At 45.7% G+C, this 16,223-nt stretch overlaps 1 protein-coding gene across 2 annotated transcripts in view; it reads left to right on the forward strand.

The window, feature by feature from the left end:
• Window positions 1-4,795: 4,795 nt before the first annotated feature.
• The window catches only part of LOC309683639 (paralemmin-1-like), a gene marked incomplete at both ends in the record, with an annotated part of 126,365 nt that continues 114,937 nt past the window's right edge, over window positions 4,796-16,223 (forward strand). For both annotated transcript variants that reach the window (XM_082497963.1, XM_082497964.1), the window contains one exon: window positions 4,796-4,840. In XM_082497963.1, coding sequence (XP_082354089.1) covers window positions 4,796-4,840 — 45 coding nt within the window. The remainder of the gene's footprint in view (window positions 4,841-16,223) is intronic.

A 16,223-nucleotide genomic window follows, 5' to 3' on the forward strand; every position in this document is an offset into this window, starting at 1 on the left:
TGGGGGCTGTGCCCATGAAACCCCACGCCGGGGGCAGTGGGGGATGAAGAAGGTGTACCAGTGGTAGCATCTGCCACCCTGCAGTGGAGGGGTAAAGGCACATATTTGGGTGTTCACCCACTCCTTACTTTCACCACTGCAAGTCATGAGTGGCAATGGACCAGGGGCCCCCACCACGATCCAATGGGTGTGCAAGGGCTTGGACACACCACTCACACCGTGCAGCCACCATTTACTGGGTTAACAAGCCCAGGTGGGATGAGGACAACTGTCCCAGGATGATGGCTTCTTGGGAAGGGGTTCCCTGAGGTGCAGCTCACAGTGGTGAGGTTCCAGGTGGGCCAAGCACAACCCCTGGTGGCGCAGCCAACGTGCACCCAAAGCAAGCAGTCTGGGTACGGGACAGAGAAGGACACCAAGAGACCATTGTCTGATGAGGCTGAGCGCCCCAATTAAAACCGCAGATGGATTAGCCTCTCCTGGAAGTGCTGGATGGTGCCACTGCCAAAAATTTCAAAGGCTGTGCTGTGTGAGACACCGTGTTTAAGGGAGTCCAAAAAGCGAGAGCGGACAATGGGCTCAGGAATCCAGAAGTTTAGACGAACTTTTCATTCCTGGCCTATTTTAATATAGCATCTGAGGCCAGAGTCTGGTAAGGAAGATAAAAAACAGATTAATCAAACCTCAGAATTTCAACTTAGATGAAAATAATATGGTTCAAATATGCCCTAGGGAGGAATGCTTGACAATAGTGAGGATGCCAGAACAGTGTTAGTGCAGCACAATGCAACATGCTGGCATGTGGTAATTTTAAGAGCCAGAAGTATCTCCTCTTAAACAATCTGAAATGCAAATGTGAAGCCTGTTTTCCCTCCTTGGTCTGTGTTTTCTTGACAACCACTGCCATGATCCAACCACTAACGTGTCACCACAAAAATATGTCGATGTATTTGCAATGGCTGAGGCGTTAATCCTGACCTTCATGTGTATGCATGTGCCTTCCTTATGCAGTCTTCAGGCCAAAGTCTGGTTTCTTTGACTGATTCAGTCCCTACAAACAGCCAGGATGAGAAGCCAAGGGTTTTGCTCTGAGGACAAGATGCCCAGCATCACGCAAAAGGGTTCTGGCTGTTTGCAGGGCAATGGCAAAAAAATACCTTGTCTGTCAAAAAAAAAAAAAGGGGGTTGTCAAAAATCAAACACAGGTGATTTAAGTGAGAACCTTTCCTAATCTGGCTCAGCTCCATGGCAAGGACAAGAACCTGATTTCCACCATACAACTAGGCCGTTTCATTTAAAGTTCAGGCTACACATAGCTCAGAGTGCTTTCAGGATCCTCTCCAGCATTGAGCAGGGACCACAGATTGTTTCCTACACTCTTTTCTAAAGAAATGAAAATAAAAATCTGTTTTGCATGGAAATGGGATGCAATTCACACATTATTAAGATGTAGCAGTTTTTGCTCTTTTAAAAATTGCGGTGAAAAGAACAGCCTTTTAACTCACTTGAAAAATAATAGGGAATTTTTTTCTTTCTTCCTCATTTCTAGCTACTGAACAAAGTATATTAAAATATGTCTTTCCTCCTGCTTGCCTACTCTTCTAGAATCTTCTTGCTCCTCCCTACATTTCCCAACCGCTCTTGTTTTCTTAGTCTCTTCAAAATTTGGAAATGCTACCCTGCCTTACTGCCCTAAAAGTAAATCAAAACAAATAAAAATCTGTGAGGGTTAACACAATTTCTTAATTTTTTATTAAAGTTCCTTACCAACATAGCAAAACATTCTGGAAACAAAAATCTTAACCAGCATGGACAAAAATAGGTGTAAAAATGGACCAGGTACTTGTTTTGTTTTATTTAAAGCTGCCTTCACTACCCAAATGTCCACAGGGGCTGTCCCCTCTCTGTCATGACCTAGTCAGTCACCTTATAGAGGTCATTTCACCTGGGTGTGCTCTGCGATCTACCTGGGTGAAGGATTCCCACCTCACTGCATCACACGCTTTAAGTTAACCAAAAAGAAAGACACCGTAGAGAAATCAGTGGCTATTATTATAGTATGACTTTCCGCCTTTCCTCTGCGTTGTAAGCCACCCGCAAGAAACTGCTCCGCTGCTCACGCGTCCTCTGTCATTCCTGTACAATCATAATGAGCCAACAGGGTGGGCTGCTCCAGCAGAGCTGATGCACATTTCCTTGGCAAACTAACCTGGAGAGGGGTGCACAGCCCTGCGGCATGTTTCGCTGGGGCCAGGAACGCCCCCGGACCCACCAGGATGCACCCTGCTTACCCCTCGCCTGCAACAGGCACTGCAGTTACATGGGAGAGAGAATAAACGTGGGGCAAATGCAGTGTCTGTCTCTGCTGCAGTTACTGTTCTTCATGAGCTGTCACGAGGTTTTGTGTCAGAAGTGACATGCACACATGTGCTTTTGTATACAACTACCTTGAATGCAGTTAAATGTAGGTTTGCTGAGTCAATGCCGTGTGGAAGTAAAGAGGGGGTGGCCTAATGGGATGCATTTCACACACCACTTTGGCAGCATCTAACATGACTACAGGTCGTGGAGTGAATAAGTTGCCTGTCCTGGCTCCAGTCAGCACTGGGGCATACCCTTGCCGTTGCTGGTTATAGCCCGTAGCAGAATTCCTTCCCCTGGCAAGGCTTAACAGCAAAACATGAGAAGGGTATTGAAGGGGGTTAACTGCATAGCTTGCAGGTCTTGGTAGGAGTTGCCCATGTATGTTCGCAGTGCACATGTGGGCGTATAGATGTCTGGATCCTGTGTGACAGGATATTTCAAAACCAGCTGTAGTAATATAAGCAGCAATATATGGACTTTTATGCAGTAACTGAAAACAAAGCAAACAAACAAAAAAAAAAAAAAAGAGAAGTTTTGAAGAAAAGCAACAAGCTGAAAGGGACCAAATAAGCTACAGGACAGATGCCATCCAATAAATTACTTAGAGCTGGAAGAATGAACAAGTATCCCAGTTTAAGCCGGAACTGTTGCATTTCCCCTAGCTGTGAGCCCACCCCAACACCCGCTTACAGATACTGCTTCACTTGGGATATGGCAACAAAACTTTGCCTTTTGGCCACAGAGACCACCGGAATTATATAATGTTCTGTGAGTTTTCTGTACAACAAAGGACCTCTTTCACAGAGGCAAAGCTAAGCAAGAAGTCACTTTGACATGCTGTCACGAGACAAGGAGGCTGGGCACCAGTAAGGGAAATGGGACCAGGAGGTGGAAATATATGAGAATGGAGCTGCCTTGAAAAGCACCCTGCAGCAAGTCGCAAACCCCAGGGCTGGAAAAGGGATGGAGGTGGAGGATGTCTGGGAGAGGAGAGAGGGATGCCAGCAGAGAGATAAAATGCCAGGCTGGGTGGCACACGAAAGGGCAGGCACATGGAAAGCAGGGTGACCTCCAGTCTGCTTTCCTCCAAGATGGTGGGGTCTCCCTGTCTTGTCAGCACGGGATTATTGAACCAAAATTATATGCTGCAATATGCACGTCTGCTCCCAGTGGCGGGATGCCACGCTCAGCCCCTGCCCAGCCCTGCAGCCAGCGCGGTGGCCATCCTGGATCGCGGGCATCCCTCCGCTGGGGCAGCCCTGTGCTCACCCCATGGGGCCAGGCTGGGAGGGAGGGAGGTGCTTCTTTGCTGTTTATGAGAAAACAAAGCAGATGGGAGATTATACCAAAAAAAAAAAAAAAAAAGAGGAGGTTGCATGCAAAACCAAAGCCACCCTTGAGATCAAGGGTACCCTCAGGATAACGGGTGGCTCAGGCCTCCCCTCCCTTCCCCACCTGCATCCTTCTCTGTTTCTAAGGCACCTGGGGGCTTCAGTCAGACTGGTTTTATGCACAGCGTTGTCACTTTGGCGTGCCCTGATGGCAGTACAGCGCTTTAATGTGCAGCGCACGTGCAGGGTGTATGGACACCTTCCCTCTTCCCCCCCTCACACACACACACACACACACACAGACACACAGACACACACACACACACACACACACACACGCTCTTCGCCGCTGCCCTGCAGCATCAGCCCTCCGCAGCGTGCCATGTCACCGCTGCCTTCCCCAGCGGCTGTGCGGTTCCCCCACCGCCCCTGCCCTCCCTCCTGCAGCCGGCCCTGTCCTTTCCCTTGGCCAAACCCGCTTTCTCCGGGGGCCCCGCAGCCGCCGCCTGCCGCAGCTCCGTGCCATGTGCCACCGTCCCTCCCGCCCCGCCGCCGCTAAGGACACGCGGTGGCACAGCCGTCTGCCCCCTCTGCCGCAGCCGTGCGGGTCTGGATTACTGTGCACGCTACTGATGTCGAGCTCCTGTCGTGACCCAGCGCCCCATAGGAGGAGCAAATGAGCTGAGACGTCAAGGCAAAAAATTATAGCCATGCGAGCTATCCCTGCGCTCGGCTGCCTGGAGAGCGCATACATGGCTTGTGTGACAGCAGCAGCGCACAGAAGCAGCAATGAAATGCAGTTAGCAATACAGCTGGGAGACAGGCAGCGAGGCAGGCACCGGTCCAGTGACTAAAATGATCCTACCGTGAGCCAGCCTGCAGTGCCTCCAAAAGTGGCTGACTACTACACAGGAGCTCGGCTTTCTTTGCCATTACTCCAGTTCCCCCCGGGTGACTGCGGTGTGCGCTACGTTTGGGTTTTGTTTGCCTGTTTCTTTCCCCTTTTTTTTTTTTTGTTGGTTTTTTTTTTTTTTTTTTTTTTTTTTTCCCACCACCACCACCCATCTCCCTCTCTCTCCTCCGGTGTCCTTCTCTCCAGGATGGCGGAAGCGGAGTTGCACAAGGAAAGGCTCCAAGCCATAGCAGTAAGTCAGTTTCATTTTACTTGCTCTTTTGTCCGTACCTGGGGGGGGTTGCGGAGGGAAGGGGGGATTCCGGCAGGGTGGCTGGGAAGCGCCCGGAGAGCCTGGTGTTCACGAAGTTGTGCCTGGAGTTCCCCATTCGGGAAACAAATGGTTAAAGTCTGCTTTGCAGGATTTGGCGGAGAAAGAGGGCTCTGAGGAAGAGCGTTGAGCTGACACGTGCAGAAAGAAAAATGTGAATGCACAGTGGCACGCTTAAAAGATTGATGATGGAGAAGAAAAGAAGGAATAAGTGGGGAGGAGGGGAGATTGCGGGAGAAAATCAGTACTCTGCTGAAACGATATTTTCTCACGGTGGGAGCTTTAGCTTAGCTGATTAAGAAGTTAAACAAAATGATCTGCTGCAGGGTGGCTTTTACTGCAGAAAGTGATTGTGATATTACTAATTTTTAAGACAATCAAATAGAAACACTACGTTATCAAAACTGTGTAATTATTTGATCTACTAGTTAAACTGTCACCTCAGCTCCATAGCTGAGCATATGCTTTCAGACAAATTCCCTGCCAAGTTGCATCCTGCCAGGGGTAAAGTTTAGGCAGGATTTTGCCCCATTTTAGTTAAAACTTCTGTTCTCACATTTAGTACCGTAATTAGAGTGAGGTATGGGCTCAGCTGGTGCAGACCTCAGAGGAATGTGGGCAGTGGCACCTGGGGAGAGCTGGGCCTGGGTGTTTAACAAACCACCATCATCCCAGCACGCAGAAATTGCCAGCTCATCTTCTAGTAGGGCACAGGCGCCGTGTCAAAAGGCCTGTGTTTCCATGGGCACTGCCGCTCTGCCAGCCCCACACAGCCTGCCCTTGTTCCAGTGACACCCGGCTCTTCTTCTTCCCCACGGCTGAGATGCTGATGCAGCTGTGCCGGTCCCGGTCGGATGGCACGGTCCGTGCCGGGCAATGCACACCTGGAGGTCTGAAGGGAAATGACAGAAGATGGCAGAGCCGGCATGGGTTTTACGTTCCCTTCCCCGGTTCCCCCAGTGATCAACAGATGCTACGTTTTACTGTAGCCGGCAGAGATTACAGATTTCCTTTGTAGCAAGAGGAATGGCTGCTGCTGCTGTGCTGCTGTTCCAAGCTGTTTTCTTTAAGTCCGCTAATAGCTCTGTGGAGATTTAAAATAACCAGATGTAAAACAAACAGATTGCGGGTTTTCTCTCTCTAAAATATTTCTTGAAAAAGAGCAAAAGGTATCATTTGATGTGGGGTGGTGTTTACCATAACCGTTTCATTTTCAGTCAGTGGAAAGTGGATGCATATTTTTAAGCTGGTTCACAGTTTTCTGTCAGTGTAGGCATTGCCAAATCTCCAAATTGAGACACTGGGAACGTTCCCCCAGAGGCAACCCTTGCCGCTGCCTCTGGTTTGGGACTCCTGTGTGGCAGAACCATACTGCAGAGCTGCTCCATGCATTGCTGCTGTGCATAGCTCTGAAAAACTTCTGTCTTCATATTAAAAAAAAAAAAAAAGGTTTACATTATTGCAGCTTCTTTTGACTGCTATACAACAGAAAACCAAGTAGCACCCATTTCCGCTCCACATGATGTGCTTAAATCGTTCTGCTTCTTGGTGCTTTGTATTTCATACCAACGAGGCCATTACGGATGTAAAATTATCAACTGGTGTATTGCAGCTTTTTACAATATGTTTATGCTGGTATGAGAGAAGGCCTTGAGAATCTGGATCTTCGTTTTAGACATATATCCTTTTCGGTGTCTATTTCTGGCAACAAATAAACCATAGAATAGGAATGTATGCAGTGAATTAGATTGAAATAATTTCACTTCAGCATCAAAAATATTCGGCCTTATTTTAAGCTTGAGCGTGGTTCTGTGAAGTGCTTGTTTGCTTACCCACTCTGCAGAGCAACAGGTTTTCCATATAAGCTTGTTAAATAACTTTCCTCCTGTGCTTGGGATGCTGCAAACAATTGTCGAATGCAGAGAAGTTTATTTCTAGTGTAAGCTTTGCTCTATAAGGATGTGTGATATGACACAAGTTAGGCATTTCTCTGGTGCCACTGTTTGGCTGAAATAAGGTCAATCCTCAAAAGTTGCATGGGATTTCTTAGAAGAAGAAAAAGGTGGCATTTCAGTTCAGCTTGGTGTTCCCTCTATTTTAACAAGCTGCAGTATCTCACTCAGATGAGCAGACACTTACACCAGCACCCTTCAATCAAGCCGGGTGGATTCTAGGCATATGGAAAGAAATCCATTCACTATTGGGACTTCTACGCACTGTTGCCTGTCCATTTGTGCTTGCTTCTACAATCGCCGTGGCAAATGAGCTTTCCAGGAAGACAGGCAGGGTAAATTTTAAGTGTGCATCACTAAGTAATTAGGGAAAACAAAATCCAGACATGGAAATATGGATGTTTGCACCAGAAGGCTGATGCATTTTGAAGAGTTTGATTTTGTACTTTGTTACTCTGACTAATCACAGCTTTAATATATGCCTGTCTGGCACAGAGGCAAGTGTCATGGGAAGAGGAAAAAAGGGGTCTAACTGTTAGGACACTAATCCAAACCTTGGTGAACATGAGTTAGCCACTTGTTTTGCCAGCAGCAAGTACTTAGCCTCCCGTGCATTCATTTTCCATCTGTAAACTGTGAATAACGGACTTTGCCCTTGTCTCAGAGATCTGTTAGGGATGCATGCAAGATTGAGGAGAACTTAGATGCAAGATTGAGGAGAACTTGGTTTAGCGGGGCAAGAAACAACTAAATAAGTCTTTACAAAATAGAATGTGTGATTCAAAAAAAAAAAAAAGACGCTTTAAATATGTATGTTTTTAATACCATTGTACACGCTTAAGCTGTGACTCTTAGACCTTTCTGTTTCTGAAGTTCCTAAGATTCACAAACTGAGAGACTGCAGAGTCTGCAAGACTCAGCACACTGTGGCAGTCCAGTTTGAGAAGTGGGAAGATGTGAGACAACAACAAAAAAGTTAAACCCAGTTCTCTCTGCTTGGGAGGAAAACATAAATTCTGTGTTCTGGGGAGGTCCTGCGGTGGCCAGGAGCAATTGGTTTTCTGATCCTTCCCTGAGCAGAGGTCATATCATATCTCCCCACTTGGGTATCAAGTGTGCCACAGACAGATACAGGTAAATCTTTCTGTCATGCCACACCACACTTAACATCTGTTTGAGCCTGACCCTAAATCACCACAGCACCAATCTGCTGCTCTACCACCAACGGAGATGAGTGGTGCCCACCCTGAATGCTGCTGGAAGGTGTCTCGCAGAAGGCAAGCAAGAGGTTAAAAGAGGAGGTCAGAAGCCATCTTCTCTCTGAGCATGTTCCCATAGCACACTCCAGTGCTTGCATCAGCTCTTTTCCTGAAGGGGGGGCAGTGGGTAAAAATTTGGGTGAAAAAGGAAACATTTTTGTGGCTTTAAAAAAATATGCCTGCTGTGAGTTGCTCAGAAGTTTGGAATGCAGATAGTCCTGGAGGAAGCAGGCTTGGTGGCCAGGGGACAGGTGATCTGAGTTAGTTTATCACGTTTTGGATAAATAAACTATGTGGCTCCACAATTTATTATATGCCCCCCTTCTCTGTGACTGCAGAGATGACCACCAGATAGTGAGCTCAAAATGTAAATATTTTCTATTGCTTAGCTAGCAGCCATATATCTGGGAAGTGGTGGCACTGAGTATGTATTGGCGCATCTGGGGTACAAATGTACATAAGATGCAGTGCCTTGTGAATTAAAGGCAATCATTGAGGGACAGCACTGAGGAGAAATCCTCCACTAGAGCAGCAACCAACACAGGAGCTGGAGCAGATTTTCAGGTTAAGGACACGTCCAGCCTACGGATGCAAGAGGGAAGCTACTAAAGTGCACTGATTTCTTAACATGTAAAACCAACTTTAATGATGGTTACCACTTACCAGTGCCCAGCTCTGAGAACCGGTAGCTCAGTGAAGCATTAAAGAAAAGTAATTATTGACATTCAAGTAGCCATGTCAAAGGTACTTCCTGTTGAACAAGACTGGTCTTGCTTTTTCTATGAGATTAAAAGTTTGTTGAGCTGGCTCTAACATTACTTAACTGTCATCAGGTGTTTGACTTAGTACAGCAGGACATTGTTGTTTAAAAATAGACGCCTCCTGTATCAGTGGGGTCTGTCTTAGATGGATTAAGGACTGGTTAACTGATGGCTGTCCAAAAGTTGCTGTTAGTGAGGAAGACTGCTGAACAGAGCCTTGTTCCTTGAGAGCAAAGGCAGGGGAGAGCTTATAGGAAGCAGCTTTTCAAGGCTCAGAAGTGTTCTTTGTTGGTAATTTGATGTAAATGAAAAATCAAAACCGAATGTGTGCAGGTAGCATAGAGTGGTGGAGGAGTAAATACGATGACAAAAAGCAGTCCTGCAGAGCAAGTTGGATTATTTGGTAAATGGGGTCCTCCATTTAAAGAAGTCCTTCACACCTGTGTACAGCTGGTGTTAAGAGAGGCCAGTGCAGGACTGTGCATCTAAATGTCAGGGAGTAGAGGCCACCACCGCAGAAGAGGGCTCTGCGGTGTGAGCAGTGCTGCCTTTCGCAAGGGGCTAGAGCTAGCGTGGGAGGTAGCTCAGCAGGGATGAGGAGGGGATCCTTGTCCTGCAAACCAGATTAGTTTCATACTAATTAAACCTATACCAGGTGAGGTTTTAGAGTCCTCCCAAAAGGGAGGCAGGTGCGTGTATGTTTACATACAGCATTGCACTAATTTTTCAACAGGTCTTTGAGAATAGTAATACAGTTTTCCTTTGGAAAGATAGTACCGGTATAGTTTCATTATCACAATTGCTGGTAACCTAGGCATTCTTCATTTCTGAGTTGGACACTCAGCAACTGCAGTGAGCATCATGCGGTGTCCATAAATTTCAGAAAATTTATTGGCAGAAAAGCCAATATATCTTTTTTTCCCCCGTTCATCTATTGTCTATTACCCCACAAAATTAAAATTCATTCCTGGTAGATCATAGAATCATAGAATGGTTTAGGTTGGAAGGGACCTTGAAGATCATCGAATTCCAACCCCTCTGCCATGGGCAGGGACACCTCCCACTGGACCAGGTTGCCCAAGGCCACATCCAGCCTGTTCTTAAACATCTCCAGGGATGGAGCTTCCACAACTTCTCTGGGCAACCTATTCCAGTGCCTCACCACCCTCAAAGTGAAAAAGTTCTTCCTAATATCTAATCTAAATCTCCCCTCTTCCAGTTTGAAGCCATTCCCCCTTGTCCTATCACTACGTGCCCTTGTAAAAGGTCCTTCCCCAGCCAGATCTCATGCCCAGGGTCATTTTACTGTAACACTTCTCTACAATTTTTATGAGTCCTTTCAGACAACATTGTTCATGACAATTAGGATCTCTGGTGTTGGGGATCACACAGGAAGATGTGGCAAATTCATTTAATCAGCAGTTTACTATTGCTGAGATGACAGTACACTGGTTTCCCATGCCTTCCTTAAGAAAGTAATGTTTATGTCCTTAAAGTTAAGCATATGATTGAATCTACCTGAATTCAGTTGTTTTCAGACCTAAAGCCTGCAGAAAAAAAAGGGCAACAAGATATGGAAAGAGTAAGCAGGCTGGGACTTTTTTGCTTGGAAAATAGGTGAGTGAGAAGAATCTGTAGAAAGTCATGAGTGTTACAGGGAGGGAGGATAAGGAAATACTACTCACACCTTTTGGAACAAGAATTAGTGGGTGTCTAAGGATGTTAGCAGTTGTGGACAAAACAAATCCAAAGATATATTCTTCCTAAAATGAGTTTTTAAGCTGTAGATCCCCTCTGTCCAGGATGTGGTGGATGCTCAGAATGCACCTGAGCTTGAGGAGAACTCAGGCATGCTCATGGAAGTAGAATCCAGGAAGGAATTTCTCATTAGACAGAAGTAAATTTTGAGTTGCAAATTACTAGAGGCTGGCAGAGAAGTTTTGCATGTATTTGCCGTGGTCCTGAGGCCTTCTGCTTTAGACATTGTGCTAGAATGGACCATGGGCTGGATGGTCTGACGCAGTGCAGCCCATCCTGTGTACTCAATTACATTCCCGGAGTAACCATGTCTTTAAGTGCTATCATGAATTTCAGCACTAAAGAAAGCACCCCCTTGCAATTCATTGTGAAGCTTATTTGAATATTGCTGCTACATAGTTTAATCCAATTTTTCCATTCCCATTTTTCCTTCGTTATCCTATTTGCAATTATATTTATGGCTCTGATTAATCACAACCATTCCTCTGCCACCTTGTTCCTCAACAGTCCTAACATCCAAGTACCTGAAATAGAAAATCCTCCTGTAGCTGTAGCTGTCCTCCTTTTATATTCTGAGCTGCAAAGACATGAGGGCCAGTCAGACCTTAACAGATTTCCAGAGCGCTCTAGGGTGAGGAAAACCTGGTGGGGTTAGGAAGAGTCTGTATCTTGCTGCAAACATTTCCAGGAATGGGTTTAGCATGTGTAAACTAGGGATTATCACAATGTAAACCTAAATGAGATCTACGTTGTGAGCACAATATGAACCTGTGAGTTCCTGTGAACCTCAGTGGAAATCAGTTGAGGGAGAGGAAGTGTTTTGTTTACATTTGCTGTAAGGGATGAAGAGAGGTTTCTCTCACACAAACGTGCAGTCAGACCCTGGACTGCAGCAATATCATGAGTCAGCTTCATGGCAGACCTTGCAGACAGAAACCCGTGCGAGCACAGTTGTATCTTGTCTTGACTTCTACAGCATATAAAACACTGTGAGTTCACACACAGTGTAAGAAATGTTACGGCCTTTGCCCATTCTAAGCCAAAAGCCAAAGAATAATGCCAATAATGTCTGAAAACTAAAATTGCTGTCTTGGGTTTTATCTGTGTTTTTGCTTTGGGAATATTTACATGACAGCAAGAGAAACAGAAATGTGATGAAAAAATATTGCTGTCAAGGTATCAGTGAAAACTAGGAACAAATAGAAACCAGAAACCAACTTGCTCTCGAGAAATTTCTAGACAGTCTCCAGACTTACCCAAACTCAACTGTTTAAATTTAGAATTGTTTCCACAGCACATTCCTAGCCCTTAACACATCACCAACATCTCTTGAGCACAAACTAGGAGCTGAGATACTGGATTTCATTTTGTGCCTTTCAAATTATATTTTGCAAAAGAAGTTGAAAATGGGTGAAAAGTCTTTGTGATGTTGTTGTTGCTAATTCTCTGGTAAAGTAAAACAGTTGTGAAAGATTTACATTTTTGGAAACTATGAAACAGCTACAGCCTGGAGTGTAACTTTAAGGACAGATGCCACGTGCCATGGTAGCAGTGGGGGAGATGTTCGTGTGAAGTCAGAGGTGAGACTTTGGGATTTATGTGCCGTGATAAAAGTGATGTATCGCTGGGTAGCTGAGGTGAGGGTGGGATGGGGCTGGAAGGGAGTGCACAGTGATGCTCAGTCCCTCCTCAAGCACTCTTGCTCTTCCAGGAATCTAACTCCTTAGCTGCTTTACAAATACTGTTTTATTCTTGTACAGAATTAAGTATACTCTTGCATCAGCTGAATCCTTGCAAAGTAGTTACCAGCAAGATGGTTGGTCTGCAGCATGTATTTGGGAAAGCACCAGACTGTGCATATAAAGTAAATTATGAGGAATCACAGCAGTAATATTTAGCTTCTGAGCCTCTTTGTGAGTGGGTCCCAAGGAACTTTGCAAAGATTTCCGTGTATTTGTCTATTGATGAGGGAAATGAAGCTCAGGCGAGGGATTTGGTTGCCTGTTTAACCAGCAAAACCAACAGAGCCATGAATTCAACCCCATGCTTCCTTATTTAGGTAGGATGGTGTTGAAATGTGATCTTTAACCTTGCCCTCTCTCGAATGGCACATGAACATGCCTTGGGCTTGTGCGTGCTCTTCGGAATGAGGATGCCTTTCAGGAGCAGGACTCGGGATCACAGGGATGCCACACCTCCCCCTGGTCCTAATTTCTGTTGCCAGTTCTGATCTGGCAAAAGCCACGTGCTTGCAAGGGTTAACGTCACCAACCAGTCCAGTGGCAGCAAAATGAGTGTGGCCTTTTGGCAATTGCACACCAGACCTGTGTAGCTCTTGACACACACATGCTTTTTGTTACTTAGATGACTTGCAGCAAGGTTAGGCGCTGAAGGCATGTAAAGCTTTCTTCCTCTTCGCCAGTAAAAACAAATGCTCTCTGTGCACAAAAAAAAAAAAAAAAGGCCAACAACCAATGTAGTTTGGGGAGCTCTTTTTGGAAGGAGACAGACCTGCTCTCATCTGTGAGATGCTGCCCTTTCCAGACGGCGCAGAGCTCAGGCTGTTGATTTAGGCAGTGCTCTGATTATTTTAATTTGAGCTGCCAGCATCATTTGTCAGGATCCACAGACAACAGTTAGCAGGGTGGGGCTCGGCCCCTCTGCAATGCCTAATAATAGCAGTCGCTGGCAATCAGCTCAAGATTTGGACAGCAGAGGTGTGCTCAGATTTTAAAAAATACATACCTTGAAAGAACGCCCTCAGTTTACCAGCAGAGGGCTAAATAAAAGGTGCTTTCCAGCTTTTTGGGGACATGTCATTGTCAGCTCATCTGCTTCAGCCATGTTCTTTTGCCATGCAGAGTTACAAGCAGCACTGCGGTAGAAGGACATAACCTGGGCAGGTAATGGCTAAGGAGCCCCTATTAAGAGGTTGACAATTGCAGACAGAAATTAGAAGCCAGATTGCCGTGCGATTTATTGCTAGAGGGGGAAGAGTTGAGCCGCCTGTAACGCGTGCTGCAGAGAGTCACACAGCTGCAGTCTCTTTATGGCAGCAGCAGGAGCGAGTGCAGAGCTGAGATTACTCGGGAGAGGGTAGCGGTGCTAAATGCAGGCGTCTAGCTATTAACCAGCTGAGCGCCGCGTGCTGCAGTGACAGCATCGGGCTGGCTGGTCTTTCCCACTGGGCTTCCCAGAGGGAAAGGGATGGGAGTACACACACCCGCAAACACACACACACACACACACACACACACACACACACACGCTTGTTAGCCTCTCGTGGAACAGGTCTGCACTGCACCGTGTGTCAGGTCCTTGGAAAACCTCCCGCTGACACCCATTGGTTTTTAAAGAATCCCTAGTCATCCAACTGCTTCCCATTCGGAGCATAAAGCAAGCATTTGGCATCCAAGGTGCCACTAGATTTGCAGTAACTGCAGCACAGGGGACTGGATTGTCTCATACACTGGCTTTGGTACAAAATTACTGTCTTGGATGTGTCGGCAAGTTCTGGCAGCTCTGTGCAGGTAGTACAGTGTTTGGGAGTTAATCTCTTATCTATTTTGAATTTCTACATACATTGACATAAAAATTAAGACTCGGTTGTTAACCACATATTTGTTCTCAATAAATATAAGCATATGCGAGCACTTGCTGCACCTTAGAGAAGTAGACTCCAGCAGAAGGCTAGTCCATTTTCCAGCATTTTAAGCTGCATCTTTAAGACCACACCTTGTGGTAGGGATAAGTGCTGAATTAGGAGTGTACATAAACTCATCCCAGCATCATGATGAACTTAACAGATTGTTCTGGTTAAGGAAGTAACTTCTAACCAGCCAGGAAAAATAAAATCCAGGTTTTAAAAAATGAAATAAAGAACGGTCTGAACACAACATCTTTAAGAACTGTGTCCCTGTATCAGTAAGACACTAAGAAATATCAGCTAAATTTACACTTGTTATTGCGAAGTTTCAGAAAGTGCAAAATTGAGACTGATATCCGTATAGGATGTCTGGAACTCATCTGTGAAATAGAGACCTGTTCATACTTTTCATGATTTTCGTTATCAGCTGCCTGATCTCCAGAGAAAAAATAATAGGATCTAAGTGGTTTACAAGTATTTTTCTCCCTATCATGTGCAACATTGCATACAATGCTGAGCAAAAGTTTTGATGAGACTGATGTGACACTGAGCAGTGCAGCCCTTCTTCTCCGTGAATTTCTTGGCAATTCACAGGACTGAATGTCCCACAGAGGAGTTGTTCTGGAATCAATGAAGTTTCCAATATAGACAACTCTTTACATTAATGATGATTTTTTTTCTGGGCTTTTAAAACAGTATAATAATTTAAAATTAAGGAGACAACATGTATTTAAAGATTATTGCATTGTTAAGAAGGAGGGGATGGACAACACTGCTGAACCGGCGAGAGCTGGCTGGAGCTGCTGTTACAACTCTGCCACGCATCTCGGGGCGCTGGGAAGAATTCCCCTTTGCATTTGCCCCCTGGCTCTTGGGAGAGCACTGCACCATCGTTCTTTGTCTGGAACCCACCCCACAGCCCATTAAAGCAGTCCTGAAAAGCAGATATAAGGCAACAAGACTAGTATTTTTGGTGGACCAAGTACCTACAACTCCAGTTTCTACTTCATGTTGGATTGTGACATTGTAGGGGAAACCACCATCCTCGATTAGACACGTAAAAGAACAAAAATTGTCTTTGGTCTCCGTTACTTTGAAAACACACGCTCCTTGATGAAATAAATCCAATTTATATTGGTGTGGATAATACTGACCATGTGATTGTGGGCAAGTTATAGGTGGCTGGTTGCAAGGCATTAAGGTCCAGAAAGATCAGGTGGCCCTGGTTATAAATTGTCACTATCTGTATGGAATTGGAGAGTGGTTTAACTAAACTCCATCCATGTACCACTGAAAGCAGAAGTGGTATGGGTCTGTGTGCTTCCCCGAGGTGCTGTGACACTGGTGAGCTCACTGGCCACAAAGACACACTTACAGGGCTTGTTGCATGGTTTGTCCATTTGGCTGCATGTGTCACACTGAGCTGTAGGAGGTTTCACTAAGAAGAAGGTAGACCTGGTTTCTCATTGGCGCTATTGTGTTGGTCACACCTCTGTCTAGGTGAAGATAACAGGTGCAAAATTGGCTGGAGAACTGAAGCAAAAATATAGATATTAGCAATCAGCTGTCACGGTGGAAACCTGTACCAAAGACTGTCCAGCTTGAGTCTGACCTTGCTCCAGTTCTAGACAGCATTTCATGAACCCGGATCAGATAATACAGCACAGCTGCTGGATATGTAACCTGTTCTTCACTGGAAGGAACTGTGAATGCATTTGAAAAAGAGTGTTTCAAATGGTACTGGCAGATTACTAGCCTTTTTCACAGGATCTCTTCAAAACAAATGGATTCAAGTGCAAGGTCCTGCACCTGGGGAGGAAGAATGCTAGGCACCAGTACAGGTTAGGGGCGGACCTGCTGGGAAGTAGCTCGGAGGAGAAGGATCTGGGGGTTGTGGTAGACAGTAAATTATCCATGGCCCAGCAATGT

The sequence above is a fragment of the Vanellus vanellus genome (genome assembly GCF_965231255.1).
Source record: "Vanellus vanellus genome assembly, chromosome: Z".
Taxonomy (NCBI): Eukaryota; Metazoa; Chordata; class Aves; order Charadriiformes; family Charadriidae; genus Vanellus; species Vanellus vanellus.